This window comes from Schistocerca cancellata, chromosome 5, assembly GCF_023864275.1.
Source record: "Schistocerca cancellata isolate TAMUIC-IGC-003103 chromosome 5, iqSchCanc2.1, whole genome shotgun sequence".
Classification (NCBI taxonomy): Eukaryota; Metazoa; Arthropoda; class Insecta; order Orthoptera; family Acrididae; genus Schistocerca; species Schistocerca cancellata.
Genome location: NC_064630.1, coordinates 440,896,592 through 440,921,293, shown reverse-complemented (window position 1 = coordinate 440,921,293; position 24,702 = coordinate 440,896,592). Strand labels below are relative to the sequence as shown.

The 24,702-nt window shown below is 39.9% G+C and overlaps 1 protein-coding gene across 1 annotated transcript in view; it reads right to left on the bottom strand.

Annotated features, from left to right (window-relative positions):
• Window positions 1-24,702, bottom strand: part of LOC126187297 (F-box/WD repeat-containing protein 7) — a 143,656-nt gene that overhangs the window by 20,266 nt on the left and 98,688 nt on the right. The window contains exons 9-11 of the mRNA XM_049928285.1: window positions 22,648-22,873; window positions 15,919-16,129; window positions 6,103-6,207 (exon numbers count right to left, since the gene is read on the bottom strand). Of these exons, the coding sequence (XP_049784242.1) occupies window positions 6,103-6,207; window positions 15,919-16,129; window positions 22,648-22,873 (542 nt within the window). The remainder of the gene's footprint in view (window positions 1-6,102; window positions 6,208-15,918; window positions 16,130-22,647; window positions 22,874-24,702) is intronic.

Below are 24,702 nucleotides of genomic sequence, written 5' to 3'. Positions count from 1 at the left end.
TCTGTTTCGAGTATTCATGGAACACATCTTCAGCACAGCTTTGAATATCCATGAGACTCAGTCATTACAAATGCACTTCCAATGCTCACCAATAGCTGTACAGCCAATTGTTGAGTTGTGATGCACCAATCAGCATGAATAATGGTATCCACACGATTCACCATGTCGGGAGCACTAGCTGTGTCAGGAAACCCCAAATATGGCCAATCAAGGAGCTCACTTTATGCACTTTATGGCTCTTTAGCTATTGCCTCAATAACAGTACTCTCAATTGTACCATTACCATGCATGGCACAGAAGCATTTATAGGTGTTCACCACAGTTCACTTTTCCAAAACCAAGCATTCAATTACAGCATGTTGACTGTAATGGGTGTTCTGTGTAGATGCCATTTTGATAGTTCATTGCAGCCCTGAAATCTGGACTTCACACATGTGCACAAAAAACATCAAATTTGAAGCACCCAGAAGGACATTCTCTTATATGTACCGTACTTACTTGACTATAAGATGATGATTTTGCCAAAATCGTCAGCTGAAAAATACAGGGTCGTCTTAGATTTGCAGATTAAAATATTGCTGCTGAGGTCAACATTTTAACGTTGTTTAATAGATTGATACAGGGGTTATGTTACATTTAAAGATGAAGCTTTGGCTATTGAGGTTACATGCAGATTTATTTTGAAGAACTCTGACGGGTGTGTCGGGCAAATTATACTTTAACTCAAACATACTCTAGACTTCCCAATATGCTGAAGTACTCAATATGCTATACACGTTGCTCGAACAATCAAGAGATGTACGACTCTTGTGGCATTAGTGCACAGTGTACACAAGAAACTAAGATCTAACCACCAATACAATCTGTTGCTCTACTTAAAATCTGACAATTTTGTGAACTAATGAGGACATAGAATTACATTGTATCACCTTATAAACTCATGTAGTATTGGAACAGGTTTGCAACAAAAATTCTCATATGTGTATGGATACCATTTACAAACATTTATGGTGCTTTTTAAGTAAAGGTAATACTGATAAGTGAAAATTTTGTCCATCAAGGAACATTACTTGATTCTGAATGCAAGTTACTGTTGCTGTTCACATATTAGAATACTGAGTAAGAATGTTACCACCTTCCAGTCAGCTTTAGAACAAGGTGCAGCAAGTAAGAAAATTAATCCACAATTAAGTATCTAAGAAACAAAATAAATTTTATTAATCTGACTGTAATAGTAATCATGAGAATAAATACAGCAGAAAGACCCATCATGGAGACAGTACTGACAGACATCACTAGATCACTGGATGAGCAAAAGATTGAGTACTGAACCTAACTGTGACTTTAATGTTTTATTTATGTATTAGTTGGTGTTGTTACATATGACCGGCAACCTAGAAGATAATGCATGGAAGGAGTGTGCAGAGAGGAATGGTGAGCAGACAGCAAATTGTCGTGCTGCCAACCAAGGGAATCTATACTGTGTACTTTAGATTTTTATGAACATCTACCACATTTAAACTTTGTTTGCCTGAAGCTATTTGAATTGACTTTAAAAATCAGACAAATACACAACAATAGTATACATTTCTTCAAGAGACAGTAAAAGTCAAAGCAGAGTCCAGTAGCCTACTTACATGTTTTCCTGCAGCAACATTGTCGATACTCACTGTCAAGTATGGTGGGAATGAAAGGGGGTGTGTCATTTGCTCATTCTATGCAGTAAATGAGGGAGCAGAGGGGAGATGATACATTTGTAATCAAGAAACATTATAAAATTTTTACATCAGCATAGAAGTGAAATCCGATACGTATTTGGCAAAAAAACAGCTGATCTCTCATCAAATATTTGTGACAATGAAGATATAAAGTTCAGAACTGTGCTATTAGGATGATAGTGCCTACTAAAAATAATGATACCCCAGATGACGGGCTTTGTATAAAAATTAATGTAAATAATTTCTTTTTGTTTATTTTATTTCTCCTTGCATTATCAAAGTATAGGCAATCAATAAATGACCTAAATATAGAATAGTTACAATGCTATGCAAAAGAGAAAAGAAATGGGATTTTATTTAATGATTTTCATAGAAGCAGGACAACTATATTCTCATCAGTGTGCTGATACCCAGAATCCACTGATCACAACAAGTAAACACCAGTGCTTGGAATGGTACACCACCATATGCAATGGTCTGTGGAGTGATGAAGGTGGTTTTATAGTGAGGTGACTGATAAGTAACAATTCCCTATACAGCTGTCATATGAGCAGGAGCTGGAAAATTTTATTTATGAGCACTGTGGCGATAGTGAAATTTGGTGGTTGTGTAGTCATGGTCTACAGCTATTTCTCATCAATCTGGCTCAAAAAATTAGGGCTGACCAGGAGTGTAATGAATGCTAATGTTTATGGAGATGTTAGAACAGCATGCTTCTCATTTAACTGGAATCCATGCACTGTGGTTCAAATAATACCAAGCACATGAGCTGGTCTCACCACCTCAAAGTCACAATATGTACATTTGCGGTGACCTATTGTCATTTACATGCCCACTCATGTCTGCAAAAAAACTAACCTATACCTATTCATTACGGTTCAAGAGAATGAAAATTCTGCCTTGAGCTTATCTGAACTTTGGTAAAAGCCTTCTGTGAACATTACACCACATATTGGCCATGAACATACAGCCCATTAATGTGCTAGTGATCCCACCAACCATTAAATCAACTTATGGCCAAAGTAGAGTTCACATGAGGGGTGAAGTACTCCCCAGCTGAATTTCAGTGGAATAATTATTTGTCAGGATTGTGATCAACACTAGATGAGCAATGTTTTAAGAAGTCTGAAGCACAAAAATAACTGCAAATATGCTTCTCAGGTTTGCTGCCAGATCGTATTGTGTAACTCGCACAATATTTCATCAATGCAACTACTCAACATCATCAGGTGGTGGTGGTAGCTGCCGCTGTCACTGTGCTGCCAAACGCTCCTGCAGTTAAAGTTGGAAGTTCTTGTTTTTCCTGTTTTGATTTAATGGCAGCCAGTGCTGGATTCTAGGTGGCGCTTAGGTGAAAACCTGCAACCCTGTTGATAAGGTTGTCTGCTGCATGGATATGTATGGCCTCCTTAACACCACTCAAGTGATGCAATGCGCAACTGAGATTTAATTCAGACTAACTGCAGGTGCGTCTGGTAGCACAGTCATCGCCCATAGCACATGCGCAGATGGCCTTTATGCGGCTCCCAGCAGGAGCGCCGCTTTCCTCCAACTATGAGAGTCTTCCCACGCACACATATTGCCTGCTCCCGGCACGATAAATTCTGCCATCGCCGCGTGATTATCATCAGTCACGGCTTGCAGCAGTGACAGCAGCAGCTACCACCACCTGATGATGTCTAGCAGTTGCATAGATGAAATATTGTCCAAGTTACACAATACAATCTGGTGGAAAACCTGCAACAGATCCATCGGGAAAGCATGAAAAGTCACATCTGGTACCTCTACGGGGAGGAGATGGCCAACGATGTACGTGAGTTTGACAAGTTACATAATAAGAGAGGTAGACTGCTGTGCACTATGGCATTTTTATTGTGATTCCATGACAAGCAAACTGTCCCAATGTTTGCTAAATTTAAACGTCATATTGAATCTGCAGCCGCTGTTATAATTAAACGACGGGTGAGTGCAGCTCTAGTGAGAGAGAGGGTACATTATAGAATATGGGAACTGCACATGGTGTCCACAAAATTGCTATCACTGAATCACTGCATCTGAAGATCTCTTCGAAACTCTCAGTGTTATCTTGGGACTGGATGGATAGTGCTACTTGAGCGCTAGCTGACTGGTCAAAACAACAAGCCAAGGCCCTCCGAATGTCCAAGTATTCTCTTCTTGAGGGCCAACAACAAGAAGGGAGTGCACCACCGACACACAACAATCCTGCCTATCAAAAGCTAAGAGATGATCCGGATGGCAAAATCCAAGAGAACAACATTAGATCTTCTCAGGAAGAGTTCTATTCCTTCTAAAGTGACCAAAAGCCTACACCAATAGGCTGCAGTTCCCCCAAGACTATACGGCCTACTCAAGATACACAGGATGGAACACCTCTTCGCTGATTAGTGAGCAACATTAGAGCTCCCATTTATTTTCTGGCCGAACATCTTACTACACTGTTGGGACCTCTCATAGGCAAGTGTGGTCACCATATCTGGTATTCAGAGGACAGTTAAGCTACAAGCGTAGGATATTTTGGTTAGTTTTGACTTTGTATCTTTGTTTACAGAAGTACCTCTGCAGGGCTCATTAGATCAGCAGCCAGTTTGAGAGACATTGTGGCATTATTGAAACATGTGCTTACCTCAACTTATTTCTTATTCCATGACCAGTAATTTGAACAAGTGGACGGTGTTGCCATGGGAAGTCATCTGTCTCTCATGGTGGCCAACTATTTTATGGAAGACTTTGAGGAAAAAGCATTGCAGTCGCCAAGTCTCAAACCACCTTGCTTCCGGCGGTATGTAGATGATACTTTTGTCGTGTGGCCCCACGGAATAGAGACATTAACTGGGTTTATCCGGCATCTGAACTTGCTCCATCCCAATATTCAGTTCACAATGGAGGTGGAAAACGGTGACATCTTAGTCAGAAGAAAAGCTGATGGTACACTGGGACACAGTGTCTAACACAAATCAACTAATATGGAGCTATATTTGCAGGCCACAAGTTGCCATCATCCTGCATAATGCAGCAGTGTCCTAAGCTCTTTGGTGCATAGAGCACATGTAGTCTCAGATGCCGACAGTCTACCTGGTGAGCTACAACACCTGAGAATGGTATTCCAACAGAATGGCTATTCTGATAGGCACATATGCCATGCATTCTATTCTAAGAAAACTCGAACCAGGGATGTAAATGAAGATGCAGAGGCACCCACTGCAACAGCGTTCTTGCGCTATTTTGGCGGCACGTCTGAGAGAATAGAAAGAATCCTCAAAAAGCATGACATCAAGTGTGTTTTGCAGCCACCAGCAAAACTGAGGAATTTATTGTGCTCGGTCAAAGACGACCTTGGCCTTAGGAAATGTGGTGTGTATAAAATCCCATGCCAATGTGGAAAATCATATATTGGACACACACGCCAAACAGTGCAAGAATGCTGCATCGAACACCGCCGTCATGCACACCTGGGACAACCTGATAAATCAGTGGTAGCAGAGCATTGCCCAGACACGGGACATCATATGCTTTACGAACAGACTGTTACTGTGTTGTTAAGAAAGGCGTACATATCCGTATGACAGACGATCTTATCAACAGGGATGCAGGTTTTCAACTAAGAGCCACCTGGAATCCAGCAATGGCTGCCAATAAATCAAAACGGGAAAAACAAGAACTTCCAATTCAGCAAGTGACGCAACACACAACTGAGATTTTGTTCAGACTTTAACCGCAAGAGCGTCTTGCAGCACAGTCATTGCCCATAGTGCACGCATGGATGGCCTTCTGCGGCTCCCAGCAGGGGCACCAGGAGCGCCGCTTTCTTCCAAGTACGAGCGTCTTCCTGCGCACGCGTATTGCCTGTTCCCTGCATTATAAATTCTGGCACAGCTGTGCGATTATCATCAGTTGCGCCTTGCAGCAGTGACAGCAGCAGCTACCACCAGCTGATGACGACCAGCAGTTGCATCCACGAAATATTGTGAGAGTTACACAATATGATCCGGCGGCAAACCCGAGAAGCTTATTTGCAACAGATCTATCGGGAAAGCATGGAAAGTCACAGAAAAATAACTCCTCCCACACTCTCTTCACCTCACACTTTGTTACTTGCAGTGGAAATTGATTTGAACAATCTGCAAATATACATAGCAAATAACTAGAAAAGCTAAAACAAAACAACAAATGTGAAGCAATCAAAATAAACTGGGATAACAGTGTCAAGCCACACACAAAATCAATAATATACAAAGTTTTTACTGTACAAGTTAACATTCTAGTTTAGCTGGTAGTATATACCGACTTTTAAAACCTCTTTTGTTCCTACACAAAAAAGATTTTTTAGAATACAATACAAGAACATACGGTTGATGGCACATACCTGTTCTCACATCCCAAAGTTTAACAGTGCCGTCATCTGAGGATGTTATCACAAACCTGTGGTTGAACTGCAGACACGTTACAGCTGACTGGTGTTTATTGGGACCTGATACAAGAAATATTTCTTTTTGCACACTGGAATAAGATAATCACAGAAGGCAATATTTATTAACATGGAATAAAGATAAAAAAGGAAAACACAATGGATAATGACATACCTAGGAAGAACGCTCGCTTGCATTGGGCTCAGAAAACCTTCCACAAACTTTTCAAAGAACAATCCTGACATTATGAAAGTGTGGAAAAACAATCTGTATGAACAAATGGGATATATTCCACACTGCTCATGAACACAAGCTGTCATTCCAACACTAACCCTTAGGGCACAGGCTTTGACAGGAGCCCTCAGCTCATTTGTGGGCATGCGGCCCAATTACATTAATTCTGCATTTGCATAAACAACATGGCCAACCCTGCCTGCATGCATTTGGACAGTGCACAACTGTTGCCTAGGCTCTGGCTCGGCTGCCAGACTGTCACCCTTTTGCCCACCCCTGCACAATTGTGTCTATGGGGGCCTGGTTGCCTGACAGTGGGCATACAAGCTGGAGCAGCCTGCACTGCACCACCATTTCATTTAAGGCATTGGACAGTGAAATCTTTTAGTACTCAAAACATTGTTAAACTGAAAAGAAGACATATGCACAGAGTGAATAGAAAATTTCTTCCTTTAATAAGAGTCATTCACCAAACTGTATTCATGACACCATGGCTCAACACTGAATTCTGTATATTTATTTGGAAGACAACTGTCAAGAAGATAGTTCCACAAAAAGTGAGTGAGTTAGCAAAAGCAGTCCTCTGCTTAACTCCATCATCTACAATGATGTAAAATTAGGATGCTTATCTGAAGAGATATAAAAAGGTTACTGAAAAGCATGGTACAGAGTGAACCCACTTAAAAATTAAAATTTTAGGTATGTGTGGGAGTCTTTGTAAGACATCAACTGACCATAACTTTCTGGGATTTGTTAAATGTGCACAATATTTTGATACAATTTTTGAAGCATCATTGTACTGATATTGGGTGGAATACTGCTGCATTGCCTGTAACTAAGGTACAGTACTTGGAAATATGAAGAGCATGAGTCATACTCCATACTGAATTTTATGTGACAGAATTGTTGGCCAGAAGTTTACCTTCGAGAGAGAAACTATTAAGTGCTGCCAAAGACAATAATAAATTTACACAAACTATCCTAGCTTTCAGAACTAAATGGTGTAGCAGTGAAAGGGTGATTTAGTGATCCTGGAAATAGTATGTTATGTTAGGAATCAGAAAATTATACTGGTGCCATCTGGTGAACAAACCTCTGCCACTGACCCCGATATCTATGTTCTGTCTACAGAAGGCTGCTGAAACTTTGCACTTGATATATGCATTTCAGGTTGGCAGCTTAACAGTTTAATGCGCGAGAGAAGCACAAGGCACTAGGTGTGCATCACGAACCAATCCCAGCACAGTAACTGCTTCCCGTCATGATGTCAAAGCTCCCACATTTCCAGTTATCGTTGGTTTCCACCGTAAGCTTGCAATGTTCTGTGCTTTAGAAAATTCTGATATGTGAAAAATGCCACAGAAAAGAGGTTGTTCACCTATTGACAATCCTTTGCATCTAAGTGTGCTGCTATACAGCCAGGCATTGGAGTTACTACGGAGAACCAGAGTTTTATGAGTAGAAAGCAGTGGAACACACATCAAAAACTCTTGGAATTAGTGCAAGAACAGTAGTAAGAGAGTGTTACTCTAAAAGTTGAGGGATTTAGATGTGAACTGTAATGATTTCAAGACATCTGGATCAGAAATGTATATTTAGCGACCTCTGGGAAAGAAGAAAAAGCAGCTTCACCCTGTCACCTACTTAGATCCTTTCCAGACTGATGCAATTTGCAGGCATATTTATGCTTACTACAGCAGCTAAAGTATCCTACTGTAGCAAAGTTGCTAGTGTTGTTGAAAGAAAGTGAACTTTTACAAAGTGCTAGACAGAAGGAAAGTCCTGTTAGAAAAGGTGCATATTGTAATAGTTTGAAGCATATTCTTTCGCAAAATTGTGGGTGAGTACATTCATTCCACAATATGCCTACAAAGAATGTTGTTTAACACCGAAAAGATGCCAGTAAATGCTGGATGGATGACACTCCACATACTAGTGATCATCACTGACGGGAAAGGAGCAAATTAACTCTGGACCATGCAGGTTCTTACAGTGGTTTCCGTCATGATTAACTTTTAGTTTTTCAGTCCAAAAAGACAGGTGACTACCAAGAAGACATGGATCAAACCCAGTTTTCTGTCCCTACAACAATTGTAATGGACAATACTCCATATCATTCAGTATTACAGAACAAAGCCCCTACCACAAATGACTGCATGATGAAGATTCTGTGATCCAGAATGAGATTTTCACTCTGCAGCGGAGTGTGCGCTGATATGAAACTTCCTGGCAGATTAAAACTGTGTGCCCGACCGAGACTCGAACTCGGGACCTTTGCCTTTCGCGGGCAAGTGCTCTACCAACTGAGCTACCGAAGCGCGACTCTCGCCCGGTACTCACAGCTTTACTTCTGCCAGTACCTCGTCTCCTACCTTCCAAACTTTACAGAAGCTCTCCTGCGAACCTTGCAGAACTAGCACTCCTGAAAGAAAGGATATTGCAGAGACATGGCTTAGCCACAGCCTGGGGGATGTTTCCAGAATGGTAGAGCACTTGCCCGCGAAAGGCAAAGGTCCCGAGTTCGAGTCTCGGTCGGGCACACAGTTTTAATCTGCCAGGAAGTTTCATATCAGCGCACACTCCGCTGCAGAGTGAAAATCTCATTCTGGAAACATCCCCCAGGCTGTGGCTAAGCCATGTCTCCGCAATATCCTTTCTTTCAGGAGTGCTAGTTCTGCAAGGTTCGCAGGAGAGCTTCTGTAAAGTTTGGAAGGTAGGAGACGAGGTACTGGCAGAAGTAAAGCTGTGAGTACCGGGCGAGAGTCGTGCTTCGGTAGCTCAGTTGGTAGAGCACTTGCCCGCGAAAGGCAAAGGTCCCGAGTTCGAGTCTCGGTCGGGCACACAGTTTTAATCTGCCAGGAAGTTTCATATCAGCGCACACTCCGCTGCAGAGTGAAAATCTCATTCTGGAAACATCCCCCAGGCTGTGGCTAAGCCATGTCTCCGCAATATCCTTTCTTTCAGGAGTGCTAGTTCTGCAAGGTTCGCAGGAGAGCTTCTGTAAAGTTTGGAAGGTAGGAGACGAGGTACTGGCAGAAGTAAAGCTGTGAGTACCGGGCGAGAGTCGTGCTTCGGTAGCTCAGTTGGTAGAGCACTTGCCCGCGAAAGGCAAAGGTCCCGAGTTCGAGTCTCGGTCGGGCACACAGTTTTAATCTGCCAGGAAGTTTCAAGATTCTGTGATATTTGGTTGTTAAAGAAAATAAGCCTATGCTGCCAACGTATGTAGTAGACAATATCGTTACGGCACAGCATCATATTGTAATAGGCCTACCATTGTATCACAACTCTACTGAATTAGTGTGGAGTGATGAGAAGACATACATAAGGAAGAATAATAAGTCTTTTACAATAACAGAGGTGGAAAGGCTGTTGTGTATAGCTGTTGCGACTGTGGATGCAGCCTCGTGGAGAGAAAAGGTTGAGCACGTTGAAAAACTTATTCAAGTAGCACAGACAATGGAAGGTATCATTAGTGACCATGAAAAGCTAATGATTTGTGCTGGTGGCGGTGGTGGTGGTGGTGGTGGTAAAAGACGGTTTAGGTACTGATCCTGATAACAGTGACGATGGGGAGCTAGATGGAATTGCACCTTTGTCACCGTAAATTGGTGAGTGAAAAGCTACGAATATAGGTAATTGTTGCACCACTGTCATAATAAAACCTAGAGTGAGAAGTTACTATCTCAGTTATCTTTTTTTTTACTATGTACTGTACTGTTTTCAAGATATCGCTCATTATCAAATGCTTATTTCCTGTATTTCTCCATTCCATTACTGAAAGTGTGTGCTTTATTATACTTTTTTCTAGTGTATTATGCAGTTGTTTATTTGGTGTCATTGTGGTAACAACTAAAAAGCGAACTGTTATTGCTCAGCAGCTTATGTTTACGATATGGAACAGAAACCTATGTCATCTGCTATTTGTATAGATGCTGCTGTTGCAACATCGTTACTGCAGTGTAGCCAACCAGACTTGTCACAACACAAACTGTCAAGTATAATGCTGGCACAGATATAGATGACGTCCTGGACCAGTGAACAACTCAATGTTGCCATGGTGGCGTTTTACAAAAACAAAAGCTACAGCTACACAACCATGTAGCATGTATATCGTGCTCATTACACACGCACGCACGCACGCGCACGCGCACACGCACACACACACACACACACACACACACACACACACACACACACAATCCCATTGGCACATGCTATCAAACTGAGGGTACAGAACTTTTAGGAAATGGATGATACAGTGCGAAAGAGGGGTCGAAGTGCAAAACACATTTCATACCAGAGGATGTTGCAAGAGTGGAAGCAGCCACCAACCAAAGACCCAGGCATTCTGCATGGAAGCATGACGTATCAGGTCACAATGTATGGCGAATATTTTACAAGAAACTGCAATATCATCCATAAAAAGTTCAGGGAGTGCTAAAACTGATTGCAGACAGACTTTCACAGAGACTGTAATTTTGCTGGGAATTGGAACTCATGAACAACGACCGAGGCCTCTGCAACAATCTGATCATGAGTGGTGAGGCCAATTTTTGTGTGTCGGGCTTCGGTGACAAGCAAAAATTTACATAATGGTAATGTGAAAATCCTGAAATGCTTCATGAAATGCCATATCATAGACATAAAGTGGTAGTGTGTTATGGCATATCAATGTTTGGAAACAGAGCTTCATTTATTTATTTAAGACGATTGTGATGATAATGTTACCGTGCATACAGAACGTTACATTCACAGAATGTTACATTCACAGGCTGAACCATTTCCTAGTGCGACATCTTTCTGACCTTCCTGTAACTGCAAAACACATTCTTCCAACAAGAAGATGCCACATGCCATAGCTTGCGGCATTCCATTTATGTGCTACAAAAATAAGTCCTGGTCATCTCATCTCCAAGAATGGTGACATCTCATGGCCTCCAAGACCCCCTGACATTTCAGAATGTGATTTCTTCCTTTGGGTAATTTGAAATCTCAGATCTTCCTCTGTGATCCACCACACACCATAAGGGAACTGAAGAATCAAATGTGGTCCCACAAGATCTTATGTCTAATTTCTAATTTCTGTAGAAGACTTGACATGTGTGAAGGTAAATAGCAGTCACCTGCATTATGTCACTTTCCAGTGATTAGCATTTTAAACTGCAAGCATTGTCAATTCATGTTTTATTTCTTTCAAATTATTGTAAATAAATTCATAGTACTGGTGGAGGTTTCAAAAACGCCTGTTTCACTGCCACTCCTGTTATAAGTTCCTTCTTCAGATAGGAGGGAAAGGAAGATTAGGAGATTAAAATGGAAGGGCAGGTAAATTAGACCCAAGATCCGACTGTTATGAGAGCACTTTAGTTTTTTCCAACTGAATTTTCCTTTCGATACAATATTTCATAATGTCACTGTTAGTTCACATAATAAAGACATTGCACAGAAAATTAAAAGGTAATCATGAGTCAGTTCCTATCCTCTTCATTTTACTACATAGTAACACATGTACAGTTTTTTCAGAGGAAGAAAATTCATTGCACTTCACAGAACTCAAAGAATCGTTTTCAAAAAAAAAAAAAAAAAAATAAATAAATAAAGAAAAATACTGAAAATAGATGTAACAGTAATTATGAAGATACTGTTAACTCAGTGGTAACAGGCTATAAAAGCAAAGCCATGCACAGACTGCAAAGATAGGGCTATTAGTACAATGGAAGCTCTCAACATTTGGAAGTACCTGTGTAGGCTACATAATGAGCATGTTTTGATGTTGATACAGTATAAACCCACTTTTACATTCCTGGAATTACCATTTTCCTGCCATTTATAACATTTTTCATCGGTCCTGTCAAATTTCCTATGCCCACAATGTTAATTTGCACCCGATTTTGTGTAAGCATATTTTTAATTTTCCCGCGATTCACGCATTACGAAGGCATTGTGTTGGCCGTCCAGTAGTGTTTACAAATATTAAGTGGAAAAGTTTCTTGACACCAGGGCATTCTACTCAGCAGATTTGAATTGGTAAATGAGTAAAAGTTTTAACAATTCCTGCCATATCTCCGACCACTGCCAAGCTCTAATGGCATGGTGGCTGATGGGAGTAACTAGGTTCCTTCGAGTGAAGATATCGTGATCAATCACAACCATTTCTAAACCGTCTCTACTGCGCAAATGCAGTTTCATGATTGTTGTGATCATCGTGACAACTTTAAGGACCCATATTTAGCGTGTTTCGGCATAAAGCCATATGGAGCGCTAGTTGACACCATCACTCACTTTGCATTGCTCAAATGTTTTTAGTGTAAACACAGTGCTGGTTATGTATTGAATTCATGCTGAGCAAAATGTGTTTCGAGAATTTATTCTCATTGTCAAGTGCAGTAGTTATGTATGTATTCTTTGTAATGTTACACAAACAAACAATGAGAGTGATAGTTTGAGTGTGTGTGTGGTTTCCTACATAACTGATGAGGCACAGTACCTGATAACCTCAAAAAGAAGACTACAGTGCAAGACGCAGAATAACACATATTCAAACACCACACAAAATACATATTTGCACTTGACAACGAGAAAAAAATTCTCAAAACGCGACACGCTAAGCATGAAAAAATACGTAACTAGTGCAGTATTTCAAAAACATCGATTATGACATGAAATTGAGTCAAACGTTCATACTTCCCAGATAGCTATCAGTTCCAGTTACATCAGCAGTTTTTATTCGGTAATAAGTCTTCATTACATAGTAAAAAAGTCCCTGACAAGTCTTTTGATGGCTGTTATGTACATATATCAGATAGAAAGTGCAAGGGGGTATCCTATATGCAAATTTTACAGCTTATAACATTATTTTCCACGTTTTACATTTTCCTGCAGTTTACACCATTTTTTTTAAAGTCCCTTGAAAAGGGTAAAAGCAGGGTTTCACAGTATTTCATTGAGTATCGAGTTATTGAACTCAAAAGACTCTACTTAAAAGCTTTCATTCAAATTTTTCTAGTTTTCTTCAAAATGAAGGAAGGACTTGAATCAAACAATCAAATTTAGTTTTTCAATTTTTTATTGTCATTTCCTACAGAAGGTGCAAATTTTGACTTACAAGGGGAAGGCCTCAGACACAGCCAACTGATTAGGCTCAAATTTGGCAGGTCTCTTGTGTGCAACCTAAAACGAAGGGACCCAAGATATTTTGGGGTTTTGAGAAAATCATCCCTAAAGGTTATGATGAGCAATCGACTCAAAATTGGCGGGACCAATAGATAATTGTAAATAGAGCATTTTTCATCAGCAGGTATGGGGTCCGAAAATGTATACTTTTCCAGAAATTGAGGTAAGAAACTTTTACAGCAGCTGCTTCTGTACCCACATGGTAAACGCTTTTCGCCGACAGCACAGATAGCGCAACAGTCAAGGTAACTGGCTGGGAATCTGAGAACCCGGGTTCGAATCTCTAAGAAACCTAGCGGATATTGTTCTTTTCGTTTGTATTTTTCCATATCTCAATTGATAGGGGTAGGAGGGTTAATACGGTAAGTAAATCAATAAGGAATGATGATGATAAGGTAGGCAAATAAATTTCTCAAACCTCTTGGGATAGTAAACAACTAAAATGTTACTCCAGGTCACTTTACAATGGCTCTTCCAGTCACTGTAAAGTGTCCTCACTTTTCTTCAAACAACTACATGGATGGTACTTGTCATATAAACATTTGAAACAAATATACTCATGGTGCCAAGAACATCTAATGAATGCAATCTTTCGACAGCTACACTGTTCCTTCCGAAGAATAGGTGGAAAACGAACTTTGTTTACATTTTAAAATATGTCTTTTTCAGGAATTAATTTTGATGCGTACCACATATACGATATTATTGCCTTAAAAATTTGGACTGGAAGTTGGTTATGAATTATGCTGTGAATAGTTATTGCATCCGTGTAGTTGTGCAATTTCCACTGGGTTTCCAGAAGCACACTGCAATTCTGAAGCCTGGAAATAAAGTTTTTAACCTGGCAATAGAAATCGACATCACACGGCTGACACAGAGGTGTGCAGTTTGGCGGTATTACTTTTACTGTGCACGTCGGCTGACCCTCGCCGTCTATAAACATTGTGTCATAGATTGTGGTATTAATTTGTCCACTCCAGGAATCCAGTGTTAGACAAAACTTGTTATCAGAAATGTATGGTTTTAAAACATTCTCAAGAAATGTTCTGTAAATCACATTTGTCAATTTCCAGGATTTGGAGCAGGTAACGTAAACATTTTTCAATGGGTCAGTTAAATGATTGAGCTCTTCTATAACCCAAGGACCAAATGTAACAGTCATTTCTTGTAAACACAGGAAAACCTTAGGCAACACTTTTCCAGAGGCTGTGATGGCATATTGCGCCGTGTACCAATGTGTTAGTTTTGTATACTACCAACTGTGACAAGGTTTTGTTTTTCTCCTTTATGCGATAACATGCATCAATGTTCACCCGATACTTGCATCCTGTCTCATTGGTGTTGATCATGTAATCATGATTAAAATCAGTCATAAGTGACGCCGTTTGTGTGCTGAAAAGAGCCGCCACTTTCTGTATATCTTCTATATTTTGTACCTTCTTACGAGAGACGTACTTAGTGACATGCCGTTGACGAATTTTATATTCCGATTTGAAATTTCTTGCCAAAGATAATGATGCAGCAAATGTAAACTCCTTGTTGGCCATATACTGAAGCGCTGCACCTGCAGCCCACTCCTGAAGTATTCTCGTTCTTAGATTCTCATTACGTTTGCGGACCCCATACCTGATGATGAAAAATGCTCTATTTATAACTATCTATCGATCCCTCCAATTTTGAGTCTATTGCTCGTCATAACCTTTAGGTGTGATTTTCTCAAAATTGCGGGGGTGTTGACCCAAAATATCTTAGAGACCTTCGTTTTAGGTTGTACACAAGTGACCTGCCAAATTTGAGCCGAATCAGTTGGCCGTATCTGAGGCCTTCCCCTTGTTAGACCATCAGTTGGATTTATGCAGTGCAAATCTAAACATGCATTTTTCACAGATGGCTGTGAAACACCTTAAAACCAGCAGATGATGATGATGATGATGATGATGATGATAATAATAATGCATAAAATCTAAATAGTGACCGATAGCTGCAAATAATCACCAGGCAAGATTACTGCATAACCTTTGGAAATCAATGTTATGCTTTTTATGAGAATGAAATAAATGTTTTGTTTGAATCACTAACAACATACTTAATCTCAATGCAATATTTATATTGTCAAAAGCATGCGGTGCATGGCACTAAAATCACTATAGATTCTTCTCAGTATTTAACATCAATAAATGTAGTACACATTACATACATACTTTCATAGTTGTGAATTTTCATTTTTCTTCAATCACATCTGTACATTTACATTAGTTCTATTCTCTACACTGATGTGCATATATTATCCGTTTAGCACATGTTTCTATGTATACTTTACACTTACTGCTAATGTTCATCAACACCATATGAAATAATGTTACTACCTGACAGTGTTTGCAGACATTGGCCAGTAACAATATCCCATACTTTAACTGTGGAGTCAGCATTTCCTGAGACAAGAATGTTATTTCTTAGTTCCATGCCTGACGTTAGAGACTGGTGCCCCATGAGCGTGTGTCGACATGCGCCCGTTTCCACCTCCCACACACGAATACTTGTATCCAGGGAACCACTCACCACGTGCACTCCGTCAAACTACAACGAGTAACATGTTATTGTCATACCAGAAAAAAGATACAGGCATTAGTTCACAAATAGAAGTTCATTTTTGTTCACACTAACAGACAATTTATAAAGCACAAATTATTTTTCTATGAGCTTTCTGAGGTTCATTGCATTTCAAAAAATACATAACGTGAAACATAATTTGTAATCATATGCTTCTAGATAAGATGTCCATTACATTTAAATTGAATTTGTACAGATTTTGGTCACAAACAGAATCTCTTTATAGGAAACCTTTTATCACACAGACAAACAAAAACAAAAGATGATGCATAAAAACCAACAATTGTCACTTGACTTTTGAAATGGAGATTTTCATTGAACAATGGTATAAGTAAACACAATCACTCACCATATTAGTTGTGACATTGAGTAGTGGACTGGCACGTAAGAACACCTGACAACACAAAATGACCATTGCTGGACACTAAAATGCCAGCCATGTTGCAAAGGAGCCAAGAGTTTACAGTGCTGCTCATAAAAGTAAAGCAAACTTCTGAAATTTGTGATGATAACTGAGAGGGTTGCATCTTACTGACACTCATTCTAAGCATTTACCCTCTGAAGAAATACAAGAAAATTTGCTCTTTATCATTCCCAGGATTTCAGATATGGAAGGGCACCTGAAGCCATGACACACAGACACACAGTCAAGGGCAAAACAACAGTAAGAAATATCCAAATACCAAAGCACTTACTATAGTGACTTCATAATTTGGTGCTATAATCGAAAGACTGCACATTCGTCTGACTAACTGGATGGCCATATATGACCACACATGGCCTACTAATACCAAGCCCATAATGGGACTGGCATGCAACCACTGCACGACTAAGTTGTCTGCACACAGCCAGCTGACAGGCATATCCCAGTAAAATGGCATTGATTGGACTTCGTAGAATGTAATCGGTGCAAGCAAATACCTGTTGTTGCTTGTGTCTGGGTGTCTTTCGCACTTTATTACCAGCTATGAATATAGAGACGTTTACAAGCCTTGTGAATGAGAATAAGTCACTGTGGAATATGCAAGACAAGAGATATCACCGCTACAACTCACAGAGGAGCCCATGGTTGAAAATTACAGAACTTGAGTGGGAAGCTAAGTGGAAATGCTACGGATAAAAACAAAAAACATAATACTGTGTGATCAGATTTAATGGATACATCACACATGATGTACAGTGTCCATTCAATAAGACTGAATAAAAAATTCCAGAAACTGTATTTCAAATAAAAACTGAGTGCACCACCTTCACCTTAAGTAATTAGTATTCTCTAAAGTAGTCAAACAGCTTCCACTCTTGCACTTTTTCTGAGGAAAGGAAAATCATAAATTTATCTTGGATGGAATACTCTGCACTGCCAACAGAAGCATATTCTTTTGTTGACTGTGTCAACTCACAAGTGAATGCAGCTGCTGGTTCTTCCCCCTCCATGTCAATTCTGATGACATGTAAGAAGCATGCACATTTGAGTACAATGTTAACACTATCAGATTTATCGACTTCAGTACTTTTTTGCAGCAATTTCCATTTACTAGTCATTATCCTAATCTCACATTATATCACTTGTTGAGTCTTAGAAAGACACCTATTTAAACAGTTTGCATTGGTCAATCTTTTGACACTGGGAATGGTCTCACCAGCTAAGTCTTCAGTTCTGTTGCCTCGTGACCAACTGGTGTCTGACTTGTGTCAGATGTTACTTGGGTTCAGCGCACGAGCTTCATCGGTTGGCTATAATCATATTATACAGACAACCTGTTAACTGGACGAACACAATCCCAGTGGACATCCAGGCTTATACTTCATCCTGTAAAGGACAGAGGCTATGATTTGATTTACAAATATCTCATTTTCTGCTACCCCCTCCTATGCAGTCACGGTGAAATTTGAAAGGTTATTGAAGGGTCTTGGCATGAGGTCAGGCCAGTTATCCATGGTCCATTTTGTCTCCATCCACTCATTTTCAATAGGCTAAGGTGTGGTGCAGAAGGAGGTCAGTTGAGAAGAGAAATTTCTGTACTATGTGAACCATTTCTGCACCATAGCTGACACATATTAAGGCTGATGCTAGTAGAACAGAGTATTTCCTCTCAAAATACAGCTGTCACACTGACTGAATCATAACATCACCCATAATATGAGTATACTGGGCAGCACCCAGTCTGACAATTATACTGTGAAGCATTCTAAGTCAATGGGGATACATCCAGTCCCCAACTGCCACAGATACACAACCACTGGAAGATGACAACATAGATATATCTGGGACCAAACAGACATTATGTGGTTTTTATACTTATACTAGCCCATCATTCTATAAGGATTCTGATTCAACAGAAAATTTACAGTAAGTCATTCACAACAGATATTTTCCTCAGGAAACATTAATTGGTAGAGTCGATAATCGCAGCACCACTGTCACACGTTTGCTTTGTAGTCCAGCCTCTCAAAGCCAGAGCCAAATCATATCTAACCACCCAGGAAATGCAGCAGTATGTTCTAATTGCAACACATCCAAAAATCATTTTTATATGAGGTGTTTGTCTGCCTCTATATCTGAGTGGTGTTTGCAGCTGACTGCCACACAGAGGATCTGGGTCGATTCCCAGTACTGTCAAGTATGTTTCCTTTGTGAGAGGACTTTCACAGGGTGTGCTCAGCTTCATTAGGCCAACTGAGGAGCAACTTTATCACGTAGTAATGGTTCCAAGGTCAAGAAATCCAGCGACGACAGGGAGAGCAGTGTGCCGACCGCGTGCCCCTCCATACTGCATCCAATGCTGCCACTGGCAAAAGGTGAGATGGCAATTTCTTGGGCTCAATTGGCCTCTCTAGGGCCAGAAAATGGAATTCTACCTATATTCACCTATAGTGTTATGAATTTCAGGTTCATTATCTTTTAATGGTGGTGGTACATGACAATGTCCACTTCCCACATATGCATTGTGTTCTCCAGTACCACAATGTAACTTTATCATTTGCCACACAGTGTGTTTAGGAATCATAAAAAACTAGGGATAGTACCATTACTCTAGTGATTGGGTGCTGCAGTGAAGATTCTAGCAACAGCACACAATGTTCAAAGTATTTATGTTCTGTGGTATACGTTTAGTGTCTGGGTTTGTTGTAACTAGCTATTCCTTGGCCTTAAATAATAAACGTGGTATGCTGTCTGGATACATCACTTTATCAGTACTACTTTCCTGGTATAGAACAAATACGCAACTTTATAGGTGACCCCAATGTGGTCAGAATATGTAACGTGACCAGAAGCAACCGCTATGCGTTGTTTCAACTACCTGATGTACTTGGAACAACTGCACCAGCTGCATTGCACTGCGTATTTCTTATGGGGACCACGGTCATATCCCCATGACAGAGATGTCACCTATGATCGAGCTACCAGGAAGTGAGACAATTTCATGGCATTATAAAATTTCTATTGCTATTTTATATGTATCCACGCACAGTTGAAGCCTCCATTCAACGATTTGTTGAGAGGTGCTCTGAAACTGAAGGATGAAATCTTATGGACCTCTGAGAATGAAGTAGTTTCACAATAGTGAGAACAGCCATCACTTGAACTATGGTATTAATGCACCTGGTAGCCAAGGACCCCTTCACTTTGATAGTACATGCAGTGGCAACAGTGACAAGTATCATACTACAGCATCAAACAGAACAGTGTTGACAACCTCTTGCATTTTTCAGCGAAGAACTTTAACCAGCACAACAAGGCCAGTCAACATATAATCGTGGGCTTTATGCAGCATATCCTGCAACAAAAATATTTTGTTATATGCTCAAAGGGAAGCAGTTTACTTTGATTACCAAACACAAACCACTGATGTTTGCTTTTCATCAGAAGCCAGACAAGACATCAATACAACTGCTCTGCGCCTTTGAGTAGATCAGCCAATTTACAATGCACGTTATCCACATGCAGCGTAAGTTGAATATTCCAGGGAACACTCTCTCTCATAACATACGGCTCACAGTTGCAATAGACTGTGAAGCCCTTGCATATTCACATCATCTTGATCTGGAGCAGACAACTGGCGTGCACCTCCAACGTGTTCCAGTAACCTCGGCAAACATACAATAGCACTGTGATGTTTCAACAGTGAATACATGACGGTTTGTCCCGCGGTAGTCTCAAAATCGAGACTGCATAACTTGGTACATCTAGGGGTTCGAGGTAAAGTGAATCTTGTGAAGTGTGCTCTCATGTGGCCAGGTATGAACAAACAAAAGTTGTTAGATGTTTGTTTGACAGTGCACTTCTTGCCAGAGGAATACCATCACTTGATATGTCAAAGCTCCACCTGGAACATGTATACCACCTAATCAACAATTCAAGCACATCCATTTAGACATAATCGGACTATTATCACCACCTGAAGGATTCACATACTGTCTCACAGCCATCAACTGCTTTCCGCTTGGCCTTCCCTGAGAATAACATAACTGTTAAAACAGTGGCAACCAAGTTCTTTCAAGGATAGATTGCCCATTTAGGTGTGCCTCTTCAGGTCACAACAGATCAGGGCTGCAAATTTGAGTCTTATTTGTTTAAAGTACTTGCCACTGTTAGGCACGAAGCATATCCATACTACAGCTTACAATCTTGCAGCTGACATGTGGAAAGACTGCTCCAGCAACTGAAGGCAGCAATAAGATGCCATGATTTGCCTCATTGGACAGGAGCATTATCCAACGTGCTTCTCGGCCTCTAAGCATCCATTTAAAAAAACCTCAAGGCTGCAGTAGCTGATCTCGTGTATGGCCAAACAAAATGACTACAATGTGAATTCCTTGAGAATACATCTAATGACTATGTTGATGCATCGGACTGTCTCCGAGCTACGGGCAGAAATCCAGAAACTCTGCTCTGCTGCATCAAGGGGCCAACTCAGTCATAATATTTCATTTTCAAGGACCAAGCAACATGTCACCCAGTCATTATCAGCACAGTACGGTACGCAAACCACTCCAAACCATATACAACGGACCTTACACAGTCCTGGACAGGGAAGACAAGATGAACAAGGTTGACATTTGGGATATTTCCACCACAGTCTCTATGGACACTTAAAACCTACATTTTGTGTTTGCTCTTTGGGTTCATAGTAGTTAGTTACTCCTTGGTCTTAAATAATAAACATGGTATCCTATCTAGATACATCACTTTATCAGTACAATTGTCCTTGTACATCACAAGCACACAACATTATTACAAATGATTATCAGCTGGTACTCTTCCACCATCATTTTCATTATGGCTCTCTTCACGTTCTTAGCATTTCCGCTACAATTTCTATCAGTATCTAGCCTATAATTAACTTATATTATTCTTAAAATTACGTTGTTGCACTGAACCCTCACCCACAGCTATTAACAAAAAGGCTGAATGTCCTTGTTCAACATTCAGTGTAGGCTTTTGTAGTGTACTATCAAAGAACTTTATAGTTTCCACAGTAGAGCTGGTACAAGGGGCAAAGGGAGAGACTGAAACTGGACAGTAAAGAATGAATCAGTGTCCTCTGTGAGTACTGTTCCTGGAAAATTTATCATTTAAATAATGAACAAATCTGTATCTTTTTTTACTTGATTAACATAAACATGTGGATTGCATTATTGCACATGTTCAATTTTTTGTTACCTCAACATATCCTTCAGGAAATAAATGAACAAAAATATAATTGGTGTGAATATGTTCGCTAAGGAAGAAAGTGGTATCATTTGGCAAAAATATCAATACAAATATACTGACTGCATTGTTATCTGATGTTGCTGCAGTCTTTTCCAAGGATATTTTGTAGAAACGTTGCACATTTAACCTTTTTATGTGAGAAGGGTACAACAAGGAAAATAAAAGTCTTAATGAACACTTTTGTTGACCATGATTTAAAAAATTGTATTTAAAAATGTGAATGAAAATGTGGGTATCCATTACCATCATTCAAACATCTACAGATTTATGCATAATCCGGAGACAGTCTGCACATAAATAAATAACAAATCAACACATTTTCATAGCAAACCGGAATTGCTAGTGTAATTTCAGACATTCAGCATTCATTGACGTGCATGTCAGCAAGATACTTTTAAGCGTAGAAATAATGGAATGAACAGTGAGCTAGTTCCCACTTTCTCAATACTGAAGCAAGTAGCTAGTTTCCTCCTGTTTACAGCTAGTTTCTTACCTAGCACAACAAACGTATCTCCTCAAACAGGAAAAATTGTTTTGCAAATTTTGAGAAATTTGCTCCCTGTGTACATTTGTTAAGTGCTTAGAGTGATGACAAAGTTCACATTACTATGAAATCTCAGCTGCCCCTGTGTAATAATGATAACACAATGTTCAAGATATTACATCTACCACACATTCTGATCTACTTTTAATTTATTAAAAAATTTTCTACATTAACTGTTTTAATTAAAAATACTTACAGCTCAACAGCTACAGAAGCCATACTGACCTGAAGGGAGTACACTCTGTTTGTATGCCCCTGCAATGTGTGCAGACATTCTTCACGTTCAGGATTCCACACTTTCACCATATAATCGTATGCTCCACTGACTACCAACCGCCCATCATATTGCACACAGCGAACAGCCGCCAAATGTCCTACCAGAACATGGAGGCACTCACCGGAGTCAATGTTCCACACACGTAGTGTTGCATCCCGTGAACCACTGACGACCCTACAAAACGCAAATAACATTACTTCAATTACTTTTAATATGAGCTTAAAAGCTAGGAATGTGTGTCCCTTCTATGAAGTTTATACATTTTACATGGGACTTTGAAGAAAATAAGACTCAAAACAAAAACAGTATGACAAGTACAAAAAGCAGTGCCTATGTTATTAACAAGTACAATGCAATGTTCCTTCCCACACACATGACACATATTTATAAACAAATAAGCAGTGCAGTTAGTTGCAAAACGTCACTTACAAGAGCCTGGAACGAGAGCCTTTAATTATGTCCTTGTTAGGGTTAAGATAACACACTCTAAGATGTTCATGCTGTGTACCTGTTAGTATCCAGAAGGCAACAACCTCAGTGGATATTTATGAAGATTGGCTAGGCCTCTCACCAACCCACATCACAGAACTGCTACAGCTCTAAGTACATTTAAATGCATTACAAAAAGAGTGACTGCAAAATGACAATATTCACATGAGGTGCCACCTAGCATGTGTTTAGCATGTAAACTTGTTGTGTTGATCTCAGGCTCCCAGATTTAGAAGCAGCTGGACCTAGGTTTGGACAGCTGCGAGCACAGCTATGATTAGGTTTAGGACTATTCATGTGGCTCACCAAACTCTTTGGGTCCTGGTAGGATGATGTACCATGGGTTGGTAGTCTTAGACCTTAATACCACTGAGTTCATGGGACATTGGTTGTTTACCTGGCGTTTTAGACAGAGTGAACTATAGCAATGGTCTTAAGCCACGAGGCACATAGATCTTGCCACAACAATTTTGTCTAAACAGACAATGTAGATCTTGAGAACACAGGGAGGACTTCAGTCACAAAGGGTGCAGGTTGAACACAGGAAGAACGTAGATACAGGAACCATTGATGTAACAGTTTTAAATTGTCGTAGCTGTGTTGGGAAAGTACCAGAGCTCCAAGCGCTAATAGAAAGCACTGATGCTCAAATCGTTACAGGCACTGAAAACTGGCTAAAGCCAGATATAAGGTCAGTCAAAATTTTTGCGAAGAACCTAACTGTGTTCCAAAAGGATAGGCTAAACACGGTTGGCGGTGGTGTGTTTGTTGCTGTTAGTAGTAGTTTAACTTGTCACGAAATTGAAGTAGATACCTCCTGTAAGTTAGTATGGGCAGAGATCATTGTTGGCATCAGGAATAAAATAATAATTGGATCCTTTTACCGACCTCCCAATTCAGATGATACAGTTGCTGAAAGGTTCAGAGAAAACGTGAGTTTGATTTCAAACACGTACCCTCGATATGTTGGCGGAAATACATGTTTAATTCCAGAGGTATGCATAAAATATCATCCGAAATTGTGCTAAACGCATTCTCTGAAAATTATTTCGAGCAGTTAGTTCATGAGCCCACGCGAATAGTAAATGGTTGTGAAAACACACTTGCTTGACCCCTTAGCAGTAAAAAATCCTGAGTTAATAATGATCATCAATACTGATTCAGGTATTAGTGAATACAAGGTTGTCATAGCGAGAGTGAATATTGTAATCCCCAAATCGTCGAAAAATAAGCAAAAAATATACCTATTCAAAAAAGCAGATAAAAATTCACTCGACGCCTTCCTAAGAGACAATCTCCACTCATTCCAAATTAATAATATAAATGTAGACCACATGTGGTTTACATTCAAAGAAATGGTATGGGCAGCAATTGAGAGATTTATACCAAATAAATTAACAAATGATGGAGCTGATCCTCCTTTGTCCACAAAACAGATTAGAACACTGTTGCAGAAACAACAAAACAAACATACCAAATTCAAACAGACACAAAATCCACAAGATTGGCGATCT